General features: G+C 36.9%; 1 protein-coding gene across 1 annotated transcript in view; it reads right to left on the bottom strand.

The window, feature by feature from the left end:
* PDK3 (pyruvate dehydrogenase kinase 3) overlaps nucleotides 1–15,994 on the bottom strand; it is a 36,035-nt gene that overhangs the window by 1,740 nt on the left and 18,301 nt on the right. The window contains exons 4-9 of the mRNA XM_009276921.2: nucleotides 14,036–14,125; nucleotides 10,275–10,352; nucleotides 8,046–8,122; nucleotides 6,705–6,806; nucleotides 5,978–6,088; nucleotides 1,079–1,192 (exon numbers count right to left, since the gene is read on the bottom strand). Coding sequence (XP_009275196.2) covers nucleotides 1,079–1,192; nucleotides 5,978–6,088; nucleotides 6,705–6,806; nucleotides 8,046–8,122; nucleotides 10,275–10,352; nucleotides 14,036–14,125 — 572 coding nt within the window. The remainder of the gene's footprint in view (nucleotides 1–1,078; nucleotides 1,193–5,977; nucleotides 6,089–6,704; nucleotides 6,807–8,045; nucleotides 8,123–10,274; nucleotides 10,353–14,035; nucleotides 14,126–15,994) is intronic.

Raw genomic sequence — 15,994 nt, 5'->3', positions numbered from 1 at the left:
GCAATGGTAAGATATCATTAGAGATACCAAGAGCAAGATGATACTCTGGGGAGTTCTACAGTTACAACTTCTGTATCGAACAAGTGTCTCAATTATCCAAGGGTTACATGTCACAACACTATTTTGAAAATGCTTCAGCTGTGACTAATCGCTCCAGTCATAGTCAAAGTACTAGTCATAGTAAAAGTTAAAAGAAAATAACACTTTAAAATATTTCCCTTTTTTCCAGGGCGTGGTGTCTACAAGCAAGAACAAAAGGTTTGGTCAAAAACATTTAAGGGAGATGTGTCACTGACCCGGGGCAGACAGCTACTTTACCTAAACATTTCACTTCAACGAACTTGGACTCTGTCGTCAGCACACTGATCTGTGAGGGCTGATCTAGTTCAGTCCATTAGCATGCCTTTTTCCTCTGAGAAAGGCCATACCTTTTTCCTCCGCGTGTACATGCACAGGATTAAACCCATCAGAAACTAAAGTTAGCACAGGATTCCACAACTCACTCGCTACATACAGCAAAGCACAGTGACAACGCTAAGCCAACGACCTGCACGTGAGCTATACGCTATATTCTTTTAAATTCCCTGATGAAATTCAACCTTAAGTCCCTGAGCAGCCTGGGATCTCCCAAAAAATGGCAACAGGATCAATACAGTCTATTGCACAAAGGTCAAGAACTGCATAGAAAAAAATGCCTACTAGTCAGGAGTTAGTCAATCATTTTCTCAGTTGTATTGTGGTCAAAACTTTTAGAATCAAAAAGTATTAATGAAAATTATCTCTCATCACGCAGCTCTTTGAAAATTCAGCACTTATGATGGATTAACAAAATTCAAAGATCCAACACAGGGGACTGAAAAAAAAAATCAAAGCAAACTAACTAGTATTAGTGCCAGGTTAATATTTATAACCTTGGTTTTTAGGATTCTGTGTAACTGAGTTAGATAAAGTATAACGAAGATAGCAATTACAAATTTGAAAACAAGTTGAAGAGTGAAAAGAGAGAAAGTTCACTTATTCAGCCTGCTATAAACAAATTGCACTGCATTACTAGCTTATAAAAGGGTCAAATTCATACCTTCAAATAAATTACAGCATCTGAACCAACGCCTTCCATTGAGTAGAGTTTAAGGTCACCTTGAAAGTACCTAGCATACAGACGAGAAATTGGCAAGCCATAGCCAAACCCAGCCTACAAAAAAAAAGAAACAAAAGGAAAAACATGGTGAAAAGTTAAAAAAAAATGCAACAGATCACTGCAATCATTTATAAAACAGAAGATACCTAAATATTAGATTTGCATCAAATTACTTTTCAAGCTTTCCTTTATTACTCAGCCTACACTATAAGTTGGTATTCAGCCTTTTGAGCAATCTCCTTTTCTCCTAGGCATAAATTCTTAGTTTAAGTACAGAAAAGGGAAAAATATCAGAGTCCTTTGTTAGGACTACCTTGTCCATTTTGCATTTTCTCAAAGAGGCAGGTAGGCAGTACATGCTGCCTCCAGTCATCAAAGCAAACCGATACTCTCTACTGCTTCCTCACTATGATTACCATTGCTATAATATTCCATTCTTTCTTTGGTAAAAATGAGATTTTTGACAGCATGTTTTTTCTCCCCATGCCTGGGATTATTATTCTCAAATGTCTCTGCACTTAGGAGACTACATAAGAAAGCCAGAGACAACTCTGTTTACTTCATCTAGGTCACACTATTAAGTGATTGCTGATGCCATACTGCAATAGAGATCAGAAGACTACTGCAGAAGACTACATACAAAGCAACACAAGGCAAATAATGCTCGCTGGTGTTTACCCATCTAACACAAGATCAGGATTCCACAGCACTGAATGATCTGAGGACTGAGACCCTGTACAGACCACACAATTTTCAAAGCATAATAGACTTGACAGGTACAAATTTTAGATTTTAAATTTACAACACTAATATTCATAACCATAGCTGCAACAAGGTCAACACTTGGCACCTTTTCCAACCCACTCTTGTCAGAAAAAGTTATAAAAAAACCAAGGCGCTCTCACTGCAGCCAGGGAGTAAGATTTTGGTCTACACATCAACTCTTTCAGATGACGGGGTACGTGCTGAGAATCACAGTGGTTGATTATTCACCCGCCCCCATCCCTGAATTTTTCAGGGCTATCCAGAGCAATAAAGGAAGCCAGACACACAAGGATTTGAAAAGGATATACCAGGCAATGGAGTAATACAACTTTTCCGTAAGGGTGGACTACAAGAAGAATTAGACCAGAAAACCAATAAACTCATTCCACTATAATATTTCTACAAAGGCAACCTGACAGATAACTGAGAATCATGCCCTGCATCTTAAAAACAAAGCCCCAAAGTGATGCAAAAAAGAGAAGGCTAAGAAGGAGGACTTGTGAGCATTATGCACAGCTAATATGTGGTATCACTTTATAGGAAATCCCTTGAGGGAGGGGTGAACATTAAAGAACTTTGTACTACAGTATCTATCACAAGTTCTCTTGCTGTCATCTACTATCTCTACAGTATCTTTTGACCTCTTTGCCTTGTTTTTACAGAAGTCTAAATTTAGTCATCTTAAATTGGTAGAGTTGCTCACTCAGTTGTTCTAAGCAAAATGAGAAACAGAAATGCCAAAGATGCCCTTTTCTACTCACACCGCTTATAGTTATTAGTGTCCCTTTCCACAGTTAAAACAGTTGCTTAGCTGCACTTTTTCAAACAGTATGCTTTAAAAATGTAATTCTCAAAGACTCCCATTAGACACACATGTATCACTTCCAAACATCTGGTCTTGAAACGAGATGCATTTCTTTCTTAACCTCTAAAAAAATGGAAGTTACTTGACTGTCTTAGCAAGGACTAAAAAAAATTCCAAAGGCTGACTTGCATCTTTTCTGGAGACCGGACAATAAATACATTACAGAAATTAAAAAGCACAGCAACCGACAGGCAAATCGTATGTAGTACGTACCCCCAGGAACAGCTCAAGTAAAGGGCAGTATCAAGCAAGCCTGAAAACACATTATACTTTCCCCTCTCCAGAATTACACCTCCTTAAAACCCATGCCCAACTTCTGTTTGCCTCCTGCTCCTTCCAGGAGAATATTTTTACGCTCTGCGCTAGCCCATGTGATTGTTTCATGCTGCCCTCTTCCAAAAATTTCCTGTCTCTTCTCTACATTGTCTTCAGGGTATTTTCCAAAACAGATAACTTAGAAATATGAAGACAACAGTTCCCAGACGAGTACCTTGTTAAGGCAAGACCTTGCAAAAGGTCTATTTTGCCAAAGACGATTAACAAGAAGTGATTACTACATAGGTCTGTGCTTGACCTAGAGGACAGAATATAGTCGATGGCACATCTGCCTTGAGAAGGGAAAGCTTTTTAGAGCCAGTTTCTCCTTAAATATTACAGTATGCATTATACAAATAGGAAATTATTAAATTTCTGTGTTACTAGTGTCTACAGGTTTAATTAAACCTAATTTAAGCCACATTTTCCCCACTATAAACAAATGCTGCCAGAAAGAGAATCATTAAATTCTCTAAGAAAACCTAATTATCATTAAACATTACCATGTGTTTCTGACATTTCCACTATGTGTATAGCAGTACAGATGAACCCAAGACCTGCTAGAATCCAAAAGCTGCCATGGTAACAAGGTTTCTCAGCATTTTTTAAACAACATTTGCAATGACACTGGGAAAGAATTTTCACCAATCAACAAAAAGATCCCTCTCTTCCACTCCCCAAGTCCATGAGTGTTTCATAAACTAGGCAGGAGATCATATAACAAGGGGAGGGAGTGTTAGAACAGAAAAATATGTCTATTTACACTGCATTGCAATTTAGTTTAGAATATTGTCTAAGTCAAGAATGACACAAGCACAGAGCTACCTACCTTCTGGACCACCGTAATTCTTAAGTGGTTTGGTCTTTGGCACTAAGCAATAAAGAAACTCTCCTTCTGTATGGACTTTCAAGAGGATTTATGCCAAACTTTTCTGCTGAAGGATTTTTATTTCTAGACTGACATACAAAGTATAGCATAATTGTTTTTATCTGATCTGGGCCATAATACATAACATGTCAAGCTTCACTGCTAAGTCCTTTTTCCTCTTAGTGGAAAGATATGCCATAGACTCCCAGTTCTCAACTTTTTTTTTTCTGCACGCACATTTAAATAACAGAGCTTAACAACTCGACATTCAGTCACGTACAGGCATCGGTCAGACTCACAGGGCAAAAGGTTCACAAGAGAAGGGGGGATACTTTGCAGGTCTCACTACAGTGACATATAGACTGAAGAGGAAAACAAGGCCTGAAAATGGGGTACAGTAGAAGAATACTAAGTCTAAATGCCACAGAATCAAAAGTAAGCGGTCTTGAAGATGAGGAAATAAACACAGGAATGCATTGCTAAAGATGCATGGGAAAAAAAAAGATAGCGTCAATCCTAAAATGAACACATTTTACAATCAGAGAGCCACAAAGACATTTTAATCGTGAATACAACTGGTAATCAAGGTGTAAGTTTACAGTGAGAACAAGTTTCAGGAAATCCTTGTAGGCTGCTATAGTAAATTGCTGATCAAAAGTGAGACAGAACAAAGGCAGATTATGAATCAAGAAATATTCTACCATTCTTGACATAAAGAAAAAAGTTTATATTTTAATTAAGGCCTATTCCCTATCACTCATCCCATTCAAGACGATTTTCTATGAAAAAGCAAAAGTTTGAAACATAACTAAGATGTGTTGTAGAGGTAGGAGCTGTGAAGGATTAATATCAAGTCAATGCAGATACAGAAATGGGTTTCACAGCTACCACAGTGGCATCAAACACTGCTGAAAACAATGCACTTAGGTGTCACAATGTTATGAACTGCGGACTAAGTACCATAAAGACTTTCTGCTAAAAATCTAAAAGGAAATTTATTCTCTCTGAACTTGTTTCACCCTCAGTTCACTGTTAATTATTTTATATCAGAACTAGTCACATACTCTCTGCGCCACATTTTATTAGCTGCCTGAAGGCACTTCAAGCACAGAAGTATCAGCAGGAAAAAAAAAACCAAAACCCAATCACTTAACAACATGCTGGACGAGTGTTCCCAAATAGGGAAAGGAAATTTCTCAAAGAATCAACTTTTTCTCGACATGCTTGAAGATAAAGGATTGCATCAGAAGCAACAGAGAACAAAGACAAGAAGAGGCAAGAATACACTATCAGTATTAATCCACTTATTGAAAGCCAGGCAAATGTAACAGTAGCTATATCATTTTTATCACAATGAGCCAATATGTAATTTAATAAAATAATTTAGAAATAATAATTTAATTTTAATAATAATTTAAAAAATCATGCTTGAATCTAGAATCTACGCATTCAACACTGAAATAATTCCCTGCATAGAATAGGGGAATATAACAAAAGTGTTCATATCATGTGCAGGTTTGAGAATTTATTTTTTTTTAAATGTGTTTTTACCATTCATAACTTACATTAAAATAATTTTCAAAGTTCAATATAAGCTTGTGCATTACCAGGAGGTGTTTCTCAAGTGCTATAATTCTGACAGTGTGGCTCACCTTTTCAATACGTTTATTAGAGGAAACTTAGATAGACAGTAATTTATACACCAAAGAGGAGCTCATTAGGTTATCCACCTTCTCAGTAATACAGCACTAAAAATCCTGTCCATTAACCTGTGAAAATATTGTACTTATGCAGACACGCTTGTTTCCAAGAATATAATGTCAAGACAAAGAAACGCAATTTTCTATTCCAAAGACTACGTGATGATAACAGAACCCATTTTCTCCTGATATGTTTTACCTGCATAGAAATGCTAATGATAAATAGTTTCTTCAATGGAAAACCTGATCCAGTAGATTGCAGTGAAGGGAAACGTACAACCAGAGTAGTGCAAAGGGACATTTAAATACATACTGCAATTGCTTACCAAAGGCACAGCTCTCGAGGGCTCCAAACTAGGCCTGGGTGCTGTTGAGTACATGTAGTTAAACAATCTGTCTATTTTTCTTAATGGTACCCCTCCACCTTGATCACTTATCTAAGGAATGAAAAGTTAAGAGTTTTAAACAATATGTTCTGAAAAAAACCTGCAAAACTCAAGCAGCATTATCTAAATGACTTTAGAAATATTAAAGGAGAGGCTAAGGACTTTGGGTTTGTCTGGTTTGGAGAAAAGGAGGCTGAGGGGTGACCTCACTGCTCTCTACAGCTTCCTGAGGAGGGGAAGTGGAGAGGGAGGTGCTGATCTCTTCTCCCTGGGATCCAGTGACAGGACGCGTGGGAACGGTTCAAAGCTGCATCAGTCAGGGCAGGTTTCGACTGGACATTAGGAAGCATTTCTTTACCAAGAGGGTGGCCAAACCCTGGAACAGCCTTCCTAGAGAGGTGGTCAATGCCCCATGCCTGTCAGTGGTTAAGAGGCATTTGGACAATGCCCTTAATAACATGCTTGCACTTTTGGTCAGCCCCAAAGTGCTCAGGCAGTTGGACTCGATGATCCTTGTAGGTCCCTTCCAACTGAAAATATTCTATTCTAATGAATATGAAGCAAGTGTCAGAAGTGATACAGTAATTAATTTGCCTTTTCAAATTACAAGTCATACTGCTATAAACCTAGCAGGTTTGTAAGCTGCAAATTATTTTTAGGCATTTACCTTAATAGATAGATCTTCTTTCCCCAAAGTGACTAAGGTTTTGATCGATGGATAGCCTTCTCTCTTGCCTTCATGCAACTCCACTGTAGCTCTCATTGAATTCTGAAGATAAAAGAAAAAACAGTGTCTTTGGTTCTAACTTTACCATATATGCCTTTTGTGACAACTTAGAACCTGCATTTATTTTGTTGAATCTAGATACTTTGTCCTACATTTGTATACAAGACAGAAAAGGTCGTATTTAAAACAAATTCAAGAAGTGCTTTCAAGTCAATGAATTGTTCAGTTAAACTTTTATATCAGAACTCCATTATACATACTTTTATCTATTTGATATAGAGTCAGAGAACATAAAGCAAGAATTTTCTTTTTTCCTGTGTGAAATCAAGTAATTATATATAAGGGATGACAACACCCTTCACCTCCACCTTGCAGAACACCAATAGCGATGTTCACCACAGAGAACAAGCTTTGATTTTCTCAGCCTGGGTCACACAATTGTTAAGTTACCATCTATGAATCTGACTTTATCATATCTATTAACAGAGTTTCCATTGCCAGTCTGTCACAGATTACCATTACTTACAGCTACAACTTACTGGTTTCATACTCTTTCATGACTTGTACCAAAACATACCTACAAGTAGTGTACAAATTCTCACCTGTTTTGCCCTACAACTAGTGTTACAAATGACAAAATAGGGTAAGATTTAAATGAATATACTTGACAAATGTCAGAAATCAAACCCAAAATACCATTATTTAGGAAATGTTTCTCTCTGACCAACTGCATTTTTTCCCCTGAATTTCTGATGTTCAATTGCACCACCTAGAGACCACCTATCTTACTCGAAAGCATAAATAGCTCTCACATGTTCCATTTTCACTGTTGTTCCAATTATTCAGAAAACACAAATAAAACCAAAACAAAGCATGTAATTTACACTATTCAAAGACATATGGCCTGCTTTCACAATAAACAAGACACTGATCCTAACCAGTCCTGAAATATGCAATGAAGAAGCAAGCTTATGAAAATTGCAAGGTAATGAATATATCATCATTGCAAAAATAGACTATCATGAGTGTTTTAAGTTAATCAGCTGCAAAAGCACAAAAGGAGAAGTGGGAAAACACAGAAATTTTTTTTAAGTACACAAGGGCATAAGAGGGGGCTGTAAGCCTAGCTTTTAACAGTTTCAAACCCTCTCCACTTGTTTAAGAATAACCTTAAGAAAGGAAAACTGAAAGAACATTAAGAGCTGTAACTGAAAAGAATCTCAGTTTCAACAGTAATGTAAGTTCACAAAACCCTTCCAAATATTAACAAGTGCAACCTACCTTGAATAATTCAAATAACATATGAAACAAATGAGAAGGTACATAGACTACTTGAATAGGCTTGTTTGGAGCTTTAGCTAAAAAAATAAAAATAAAGACATTATTTTTTTTCAAAACAGTATTTCGTAGCATTTCTATTTACAGGAATAACGTGAAACTGTAGGCAAAGACAAGTATGTAAGCATGTTCTAATTTTCCAAGTGCAAGATTAGCTCCATGAAATAAAAACATAAATTTCAGTTACTGCTATCAGCTGAAATAACACATTCTAATGATGATTTTCAGACATCTATGTCAACAGACTTTGTTTAGATATGAAACTTCAACTAAGCAGTGGTTGGTTTCGTACTGACAATGTACGTTAACTAAGAGAACTTTCCTACTTAAGTGGGAAACTTTCTTTTTCTTAACACACAGTATTTAAGCATAATATTTGCTGCACAAAAAGATTCTTAAACGAAAAAAAAGTCACTGTTTAAATATTCTAAAAACAACTACATATTTTCCCTTAATTAAAACATATAAAATGTAAAGTATTAATAAAAAATTTCAAAATATATTTCAAACAATATCACAGTTTTCTTATTCCAAATCATAACTGAATTGTTTGTCCACTGTTGTCCTGTTGTTAGTGTTTCGGCAGAGGTGTATGGCTTGGCACAGCTCTGAGTGCTAGAGTGCTAATTGATTTGGCAGGAAATTACACAGCTGCATTTAATACATTCCAGGACAGTTTTGGTGCTGAAGATGCAGTCATCCCTGAACATTCAAATATCTACTGGCATTAAATTATGCAGTCACAGCCTGTACGACTCAGCAGCAGTTCAGATTGAAGAAAAGTCTCTAAATGCCTGCTTCATAAACTGCAGAAAGATACAAACATGCACACAGAACATGACTGGAGTCAACTTTTTGGCACTGAGGGCTGATAATAATACCAGTTATTACTTTAAGAGACACAGTAGTGAAAACTCCTAGGAAAAGGAGAAGACCAAAGCAATGCTCTGCATAATTAGTTGCAAGGCAACTTGCTGTTTCATTATGTTAATTTTGTCAGAGTCCATACTCCAATTCTCTTATGCATCCCCAAAACCAAGGCAGACTGATTCGTACTCATTTGAGGCACAGAGTACATGTAGAAACCATGTTATTGTTGCTCGTGAGGTAATTTGCAAAGTCACTTTCCTCACGTTGATAATAAGCTAGTTTAAAGGAAACAAGTAATTCTTTCCTCACTTTTTTTATGAGATCCAGCAACTTGTTTTCACTACTGTTGGATCTTTTTTACTTAGGCCTTCAAATGAATTTTGCATTGATTCCTCTGCTGTAGCACTCAGTACTTTTAGCTCTAAAATCACTGTTTTGGAGGGGGGAAAGGTTGGGTCCTTTGATTTTGGGAGAGGGGGCTGGTAGTAATGCATCAGTGTTGACAATATCACTTTGTGTAAAGAAGGATTTCTACAATATTAAACAGTACTTTGAGCAACATATGTTCCCATATATCACTCTCCATTTTAAGCGTTACCCATTTCTGAGACTTTTGCAATTCTTCTGCTGAAGTTTGGAAACATCTTAGTCTTATGTTTGGACAGCTGTCCAAAATCGGTGAGACGATCACTCAAGACAATTTATTTTAACTTAAAAAAATAATCTACCTTCTGTCAACAGAAATGATGAACAAAAATCAGTCAATACACTGACAACGACTGTCTCATCAGTTTCGTAGCATCCAATTTTCATCTTTGCAATCAACTTGAAACAGATTTTCATGTGCGAAGTTTATGCTAGGACTTAAAGCATAGACTATGTAAAAAAAGTTTCCGATTTTGCCATCTTACACAGAAGAGCTCACCACTGGTGCAGGGACTGATAGTGGAATTTACAAGCATACTTCAAAATGAAACAGATTTCAGCTCTATTAAAAGGTTAGTTAGAAGGCAGGCGTGTTTCCTTCCCAGTTATGAGGATTCTTGACCACTTTATTTTCCTTAAAGTGATAGCGAATTCAGCAGCTAGCACTCTGCATTCAGCATCAAGAAGTAAACAAACATGTCACAATAATAAACTATAATTCAGGTGCCCATGTAGACACATTAGAAGAAGAAAAGTAACTCTGCATACAGGACTGCAGCGTTCAAATTATAACTTACAATTCATTACCAAAACTAGAAATCACAGATATCAGAAATGTTTTTTCTTACATACATCACAAATTAATTTCACAATTACCATTGAATTCTTCAACTTCCAGATCAGGTGCCACCAGATAGTACTGTTCACATAACATCTTAGCTGTTTCATAAGCATCTACAAAAAACCAGAATAGAACACTGATTTATCAACATCATCTAGAGACAACTAGCAAAGTTCATTCTGTATGTGAAAGACTACAAGCCGAACGCTCATTTTACTAACTAGTTTACAAGTGTGAAACTGGTATCCATTCTAATTCCTTTTTCTCTGTATGCTTACAGCCCATTTGGCAAGAAAGGGCAAATTCTATTTAAAGCTCTACAAACAAAAGCAGATTACTAGAGACAAGCTATTTTTCGTCTTTGTTCAGGGCTTGAAAACCAGAAGGGTATAATCTTAGGCTGACCGTAATATCTACTTATTTGTCACGTCCCGATCACAATTTAATGCTTGTTCTTTCCATCTCAAATAAAAGAGGATGACATTGCAACTATTAAATCAGTTTTTCCAAACACAACACTGTTTACAATACTTGATTTTCAAGGTCTTTTGGGGGGAAAGCTGGAATCTTTAAGATTCTTCATTCTCTCCTACTGAGCCAAAATAAAAAAAGCCTCCCCATAATCCAAATCAGGCTTTATGTATTGTCAAAGTACAGCAAGAAAGTTTAAGTCATCTTTTGTTTGAAAGATTTTTTTCTTAGTGGTTCTGAATATTCACTGGTACCGAATTTGCAAAAATGTTTTAGAAACAAGCAGCAAGTGTTAGCTTAAAGAGAAACCACAAACTCAAAGGTGTTCTAACTATATTTCTTAAGCTACCTTAACGAAAGTGGCTTCCGTGTAATAAGTGTGAGCTAAGAGCAAGCACATAAACAGATAGGCAGTTCTGCAGACAGACAGAAATTTGCTAAGATACCGTAACAATTGCATTTGACCTCGCCCTACATGTATCTTCTTCCTCCTGTCCAAAGTGACACTACAAAACAAAACAGTCACTGCCAAGACTCAGAGCTATGTGACAAACACAAAGAAAGTAAAATCACTAGTCCCCAGAGAGGGTTGGTTACCTTTAATTGTCCTCCTTTAAGATGTCTACAGAAATAATCTATATGTGCCTGTTATCTGAAAAAAAATTATATCGGTTGTTCTGACATCTGCAGGGCTGGACATATCACACAAGGCTGACACAAATGCTGCTTGAGGTCTAGTAAAATGGAGCTAATCAACACTGGAAATGTTCTTGATCAAGTCCTGGGAATGTCTCACAAAATCAGCTATCCAGTAGGAACCTTGTGTGTCAAGATGGTCAGCTCCGAAGTCTTTCTAAAAGGGTTCTGACATTAACACAATAATACGTGCCCTAGTAAAAAGATCAAAATCCCATTTAATATCCAAGCTGTACAGAGAACCTCAGCCTGGGATGTGCACAATTTAGGAAAAAGATGCAGGAATACCTACACTTACATGATATTCTAAGATCATCTCGGAACTTCTAATGGCCTTGGGAGTAATCCTGTGCTTTAGAAAAAAGGGACATAAGAAGCACAGCCACAATCTTGACTCAGTCATCAAAAGCTGAAGATAGCAATGTAGCTAATATGACCATAAGGCCATCTACATGGAGAAAGGAATACATTAACACATTTCAAAGAGCTTCAACATCATAGAAATGAAAATTAGATATGGATCCAGGGGACAGGAGTTGGATTCTTATTGCAGAGAAAGACTTCAAGGTCTCTGAAAAGCGAATCAGCAACTGTGTGGGAATAAACCAAAAGCCCTTAATACACGGATGTGGAGCAGACACAGCCACTATGCAAACCTCGAGAGAACAAAGAGGGTCTGAATAAATCCATTTAGCCTCCCTAAATCTAATGTAGAACTCTCATCCATTTTCAAGAAGTAGCCACCCTAACACCCTTGAGATGAACAGGAAGGCACTATCACTTCATGACCCAGTAAAATACCCAGCCCCGAGCAAAACTGTGTCAGAGTCTGAGTGCAGTCTTACATTTCACCTTCTTCTAAAAGCCAACTCTTTGGCAAAGTCCTAAGACTGTAAAAGAGACTGCAAAGTTCAAAGCACTCATTGTGGCTGGAGGTAAGTAGCAACAAGAGTGAAGGATCTACCAGTAAATCTAAAATCCCGGCTCCAGGAACAAGCCTGGATTTGCTGTCAGCTCAAAAATCTTATTGTAGGACAGTCAGTGGGATAGAGAGACCCACTTCAGGCAGTTACAGACACAACACTTGGTGGAGCTGCTTGAAGTAAGAACTGACTGTTTAAATCATTTCTTCAATGTTTGGAGGGCATACAGAGCTTGTAGCTGCCACATACAGTGCCAAAATCAACATCTTATCTCTGACAAATTGCTCAGAATGCCGCCTGTGAACCAGAACATTCTGGAGCTAGCACAGTATACAGAATGTAAGTTAACCCCTCCACCAATTCTACAAGGAAATGGCCTCTATCACCTTGACTCTAGACAGGCTCTGTCTTTAAGGACATTTCATTTCTTTGAAAGACAACACTGGATACTGTTTATGATGCCCTGTTTTGTTAGTGATTATTTCTTCAGATGTGGAAGAGCTACTTTAACTACTGGCTTGAAAACTGGACTGAGCACCTTCTGACACTATGCACTGCTCTGTTCAAGGTAGCAACTATGAATTTGATGATCAAAATAGATTCAAACATTGCTATTAGAAGGAATATCTAAATAAACAACACAACATATACAATGCTGAGGTCAAAGTGGAGTAAGATCAATCAAAAGAAAAGCAAGCTGCTGGAAGAAGGCCACCTTAGAGCCAAAAGAGCTAGAAGCCAAGAAGCCTTCATAACATAAAAAGTATCTACATTACAAAGCAAGCTATCATGCAGGTCAAAGTCTGACATAAGAAAGGTTTCCCTCTTATTTCACCAAAGGCTGAAAGAAAGCAAAGGGGATAAACACATTCTTCCCCTCTTGCAGCTACACAAACAGCAGTGAAGGATAGAGGGTAGAATTCACACCTACAGCAAGACCTGTCTTTGTAAATAGATACACCCAGAGTGTGAACCTTCAATAAACAAGTTCTTGAAGCAGACAGCATTGCCTCATGCCTACTTACTAACATTCTGAAAGCACAGGAACATTCACAACATTAAGCAAACAGGATTTATTAAGCAAACAGGATTTCTAATGTGACTGTGCCGGATCATTCAGGTACAACCATCACATACATGTCTTCTGTATAAGAAAGAACAGGCTGCGATATAATCAGATGCACATAGTAATGGGGAGTTTCATTGGAATATCTGTACACCTGAGGACATTTTACTGAAAGGCCTAACTAAACAAATTGCAAAATTTCACTTACTCTCTATTTTCTTTAGTATCAGATAAATTTCACTTACTCTCTATTTTCTTTAGTACCAGCATCAGATAAAAAAGCAGTACATGAGAACCTGCTTCTAAGTATTTTAGGGAAGAAAATGTCTGAAGTTTAACAAAACACTTAGATACTTAATCTGGTACTTAAAAGGACAGATGAAAGTTATTAAAAAATTCATTTGTTTTCTTAGTTCTGTTAACATACCAAAGGGTTCTCCATTCTCAATAATGAAGACATTAGAAAGTCTCAATAAGCCCATGGCTTTATTGTGAGCAACTGCAGAACTTCCATTTCTTCTTTTTTTAATTTTATTAAACAAATTTATATCGCCTTCAGCCTTTTGTATCTCAATAACATATTTATGCATATTCCAAGTTGTGGGTTTTTTTAAAATCAAAAATATTAACTTCATCTTTCCTTTAGCCACCTCTGCCACATTACAATTAGGATCAATACTTCCAATATGTTTGGGATGAGCAGGATTAATATCTCCGCCAAAAAGAAGTGCTAAAAGGAAAAAGAAATGGCAGTAAGCTGCCTAGCACACTTGAGGCAGCCCAGAAAGTTTAAATCTGATGGTATCTGAAATTTACTGGATAGCACACCATTTTGTAAAAAGATACTTTAGCAAATTGCCAGAACCCTTGTTTAGGGAGACTATTTGCCTCCCTCCTCTTTTTATTTCCTTTCCTTTTTCATTTTTAATAGCTAAGACTAGTTAATACAGAAATAGCGGTGTGAGAGGGTTAAGGTGAAAACTTACATTTCAAAGTGGACTATCAAAAATTAGGTAAAACTGAAATGTTTCATTCATACCATTAACGTTAGAACAGCAGCACTCACAACAATGAAAATGTTATAGTAAAAAGGACTGAGGAACTGTAAGACAAGCATTAAAAGCCTTTTACACTCACCTAAGCTGCACTTTCACAGCTGGCAGTGGTCTCACTCACTCAGCTTTCTCCCTGACTCTCAGCAGTACGCTCCCCACTCCCTCCTTTGCACAAGGGTCTGGCACTCACCAGATCCTTCCCCGAGAGTTTAGCTCTCAAAGTAGAAGAAAGGTTTTACACTTTTTTGCAGAAGTGATTTTCTGCTATTTTAGCAAGTTAGTCAGCTCTGATATGAAACAGATGCAGTATGAGGTGAGCAAGACAAGATCTGAAAGCTTTTCCTATTCCGGTCATGATGAGCTAATACACTGGCACACTGCACCTTGAAGAACTGCACTGTAAGAAACAGTCTGTCAATAACATGTGAAACAAATGCAAACTACATAAAAACCTGTTTCTGCATTCTGCTTTCCAATTGTCCTTTTCATCAGTGCTTCAAGATTAATATTTGCCATCATGGATGAATCACTAACATTGCTTAGCATAGTGAAATTGTACAAGGTTAATTAAGCATTAAGCATCTATAAGTGGTTTTAAGTTTCAACCAGTTAAATAAGAGTGTCCATAGGAAAAGCCATTTCACTTCAATGAAATAAGCTTAATATTTTAGAACTAGTGCAAATTATGCTAACACTTGGCCCAATAATTCTATTAGGACAATGTTTTTACTTATTGCTAGAACTCTTCTGTAAGAGCCTTTTAACTTAACTTGGTTTTATGTCTGTCATTTGTCTGTCCAGATGCGTGTAAAGAATAAGCTGCACATTTATCTCATTTGTGTGCTTTGCCACATGGAAGTTATTTGTACACAGACAGCAAGGCATTTGCCAGTCACATAAAAGGTTACTGGAAAGACTCACAATTTGTAGTAAAATACCTTACACTACAGTACTCTAGCATCCGTGTTATCTGTAATGTACTACAATTTCCAAGAGCTCATGAAAGCAGAATATTGGGCAGAGAATGAAGCTATAGAGCTAAAAGGTACAAGATACACTAAAAGAGATCACAAGATTGTCCTTAACTTTATACAGATCACTTTCTGCATGGCTGCACATACTGGTTAATAGGAGTTGTGCAAGTAACTCCTTTCACTCTGTAATATGAATATAAAAAAGGAAGTTTACTAGTAACAACAAATGAAACAGAACCTAATGACAAAGGATGACTAATTCTAGCATTTATTCATAAATAGTGAATAGGAAGTAGAGGGAGACAAGGGATATAATTTAAAACTTAAGTTAGAAATACTCAACCTCTTGAGAAGGCAAGAAAGTCTAGATAATTTGCTGAAAAAACAACAATAAAAATACATATAGTGCATAACCTCTTCAAAATTTATGGCATCCTTGCATTTCATTATGAAGTAAATGTCAGCTCTACCAACTATGTTGAGAGACTTGTGAGCAGAAAGATACAGCTACTCTGCTACTATCTAAAAATACTTCACGTATCACTGTGCAAGCTGTCTCTACCAACAAGA

This window comes from Aptenodytes forsteri, unplaced genomic scaffold, assembly GCF_000699145.1.
Source record: "Aptenodytes forsteri isolate BGI_AS27 unplaced genomic scaffold, ASM69914v1 Scaffold273, whole genome shotgun sequence".
Taxonomy (NCBI): Eukaryota; Metazoa; Chordata; class Aves; order Sphenisciformes; family Spheniscidae; genus Aptenodytes; species Aptenodytes forsteri.
The sequence above is the reverse complement of the archived record's forward strand: the minus strand, read 5'-3'. Positions and strand labels throughout refer to the sequence as shown.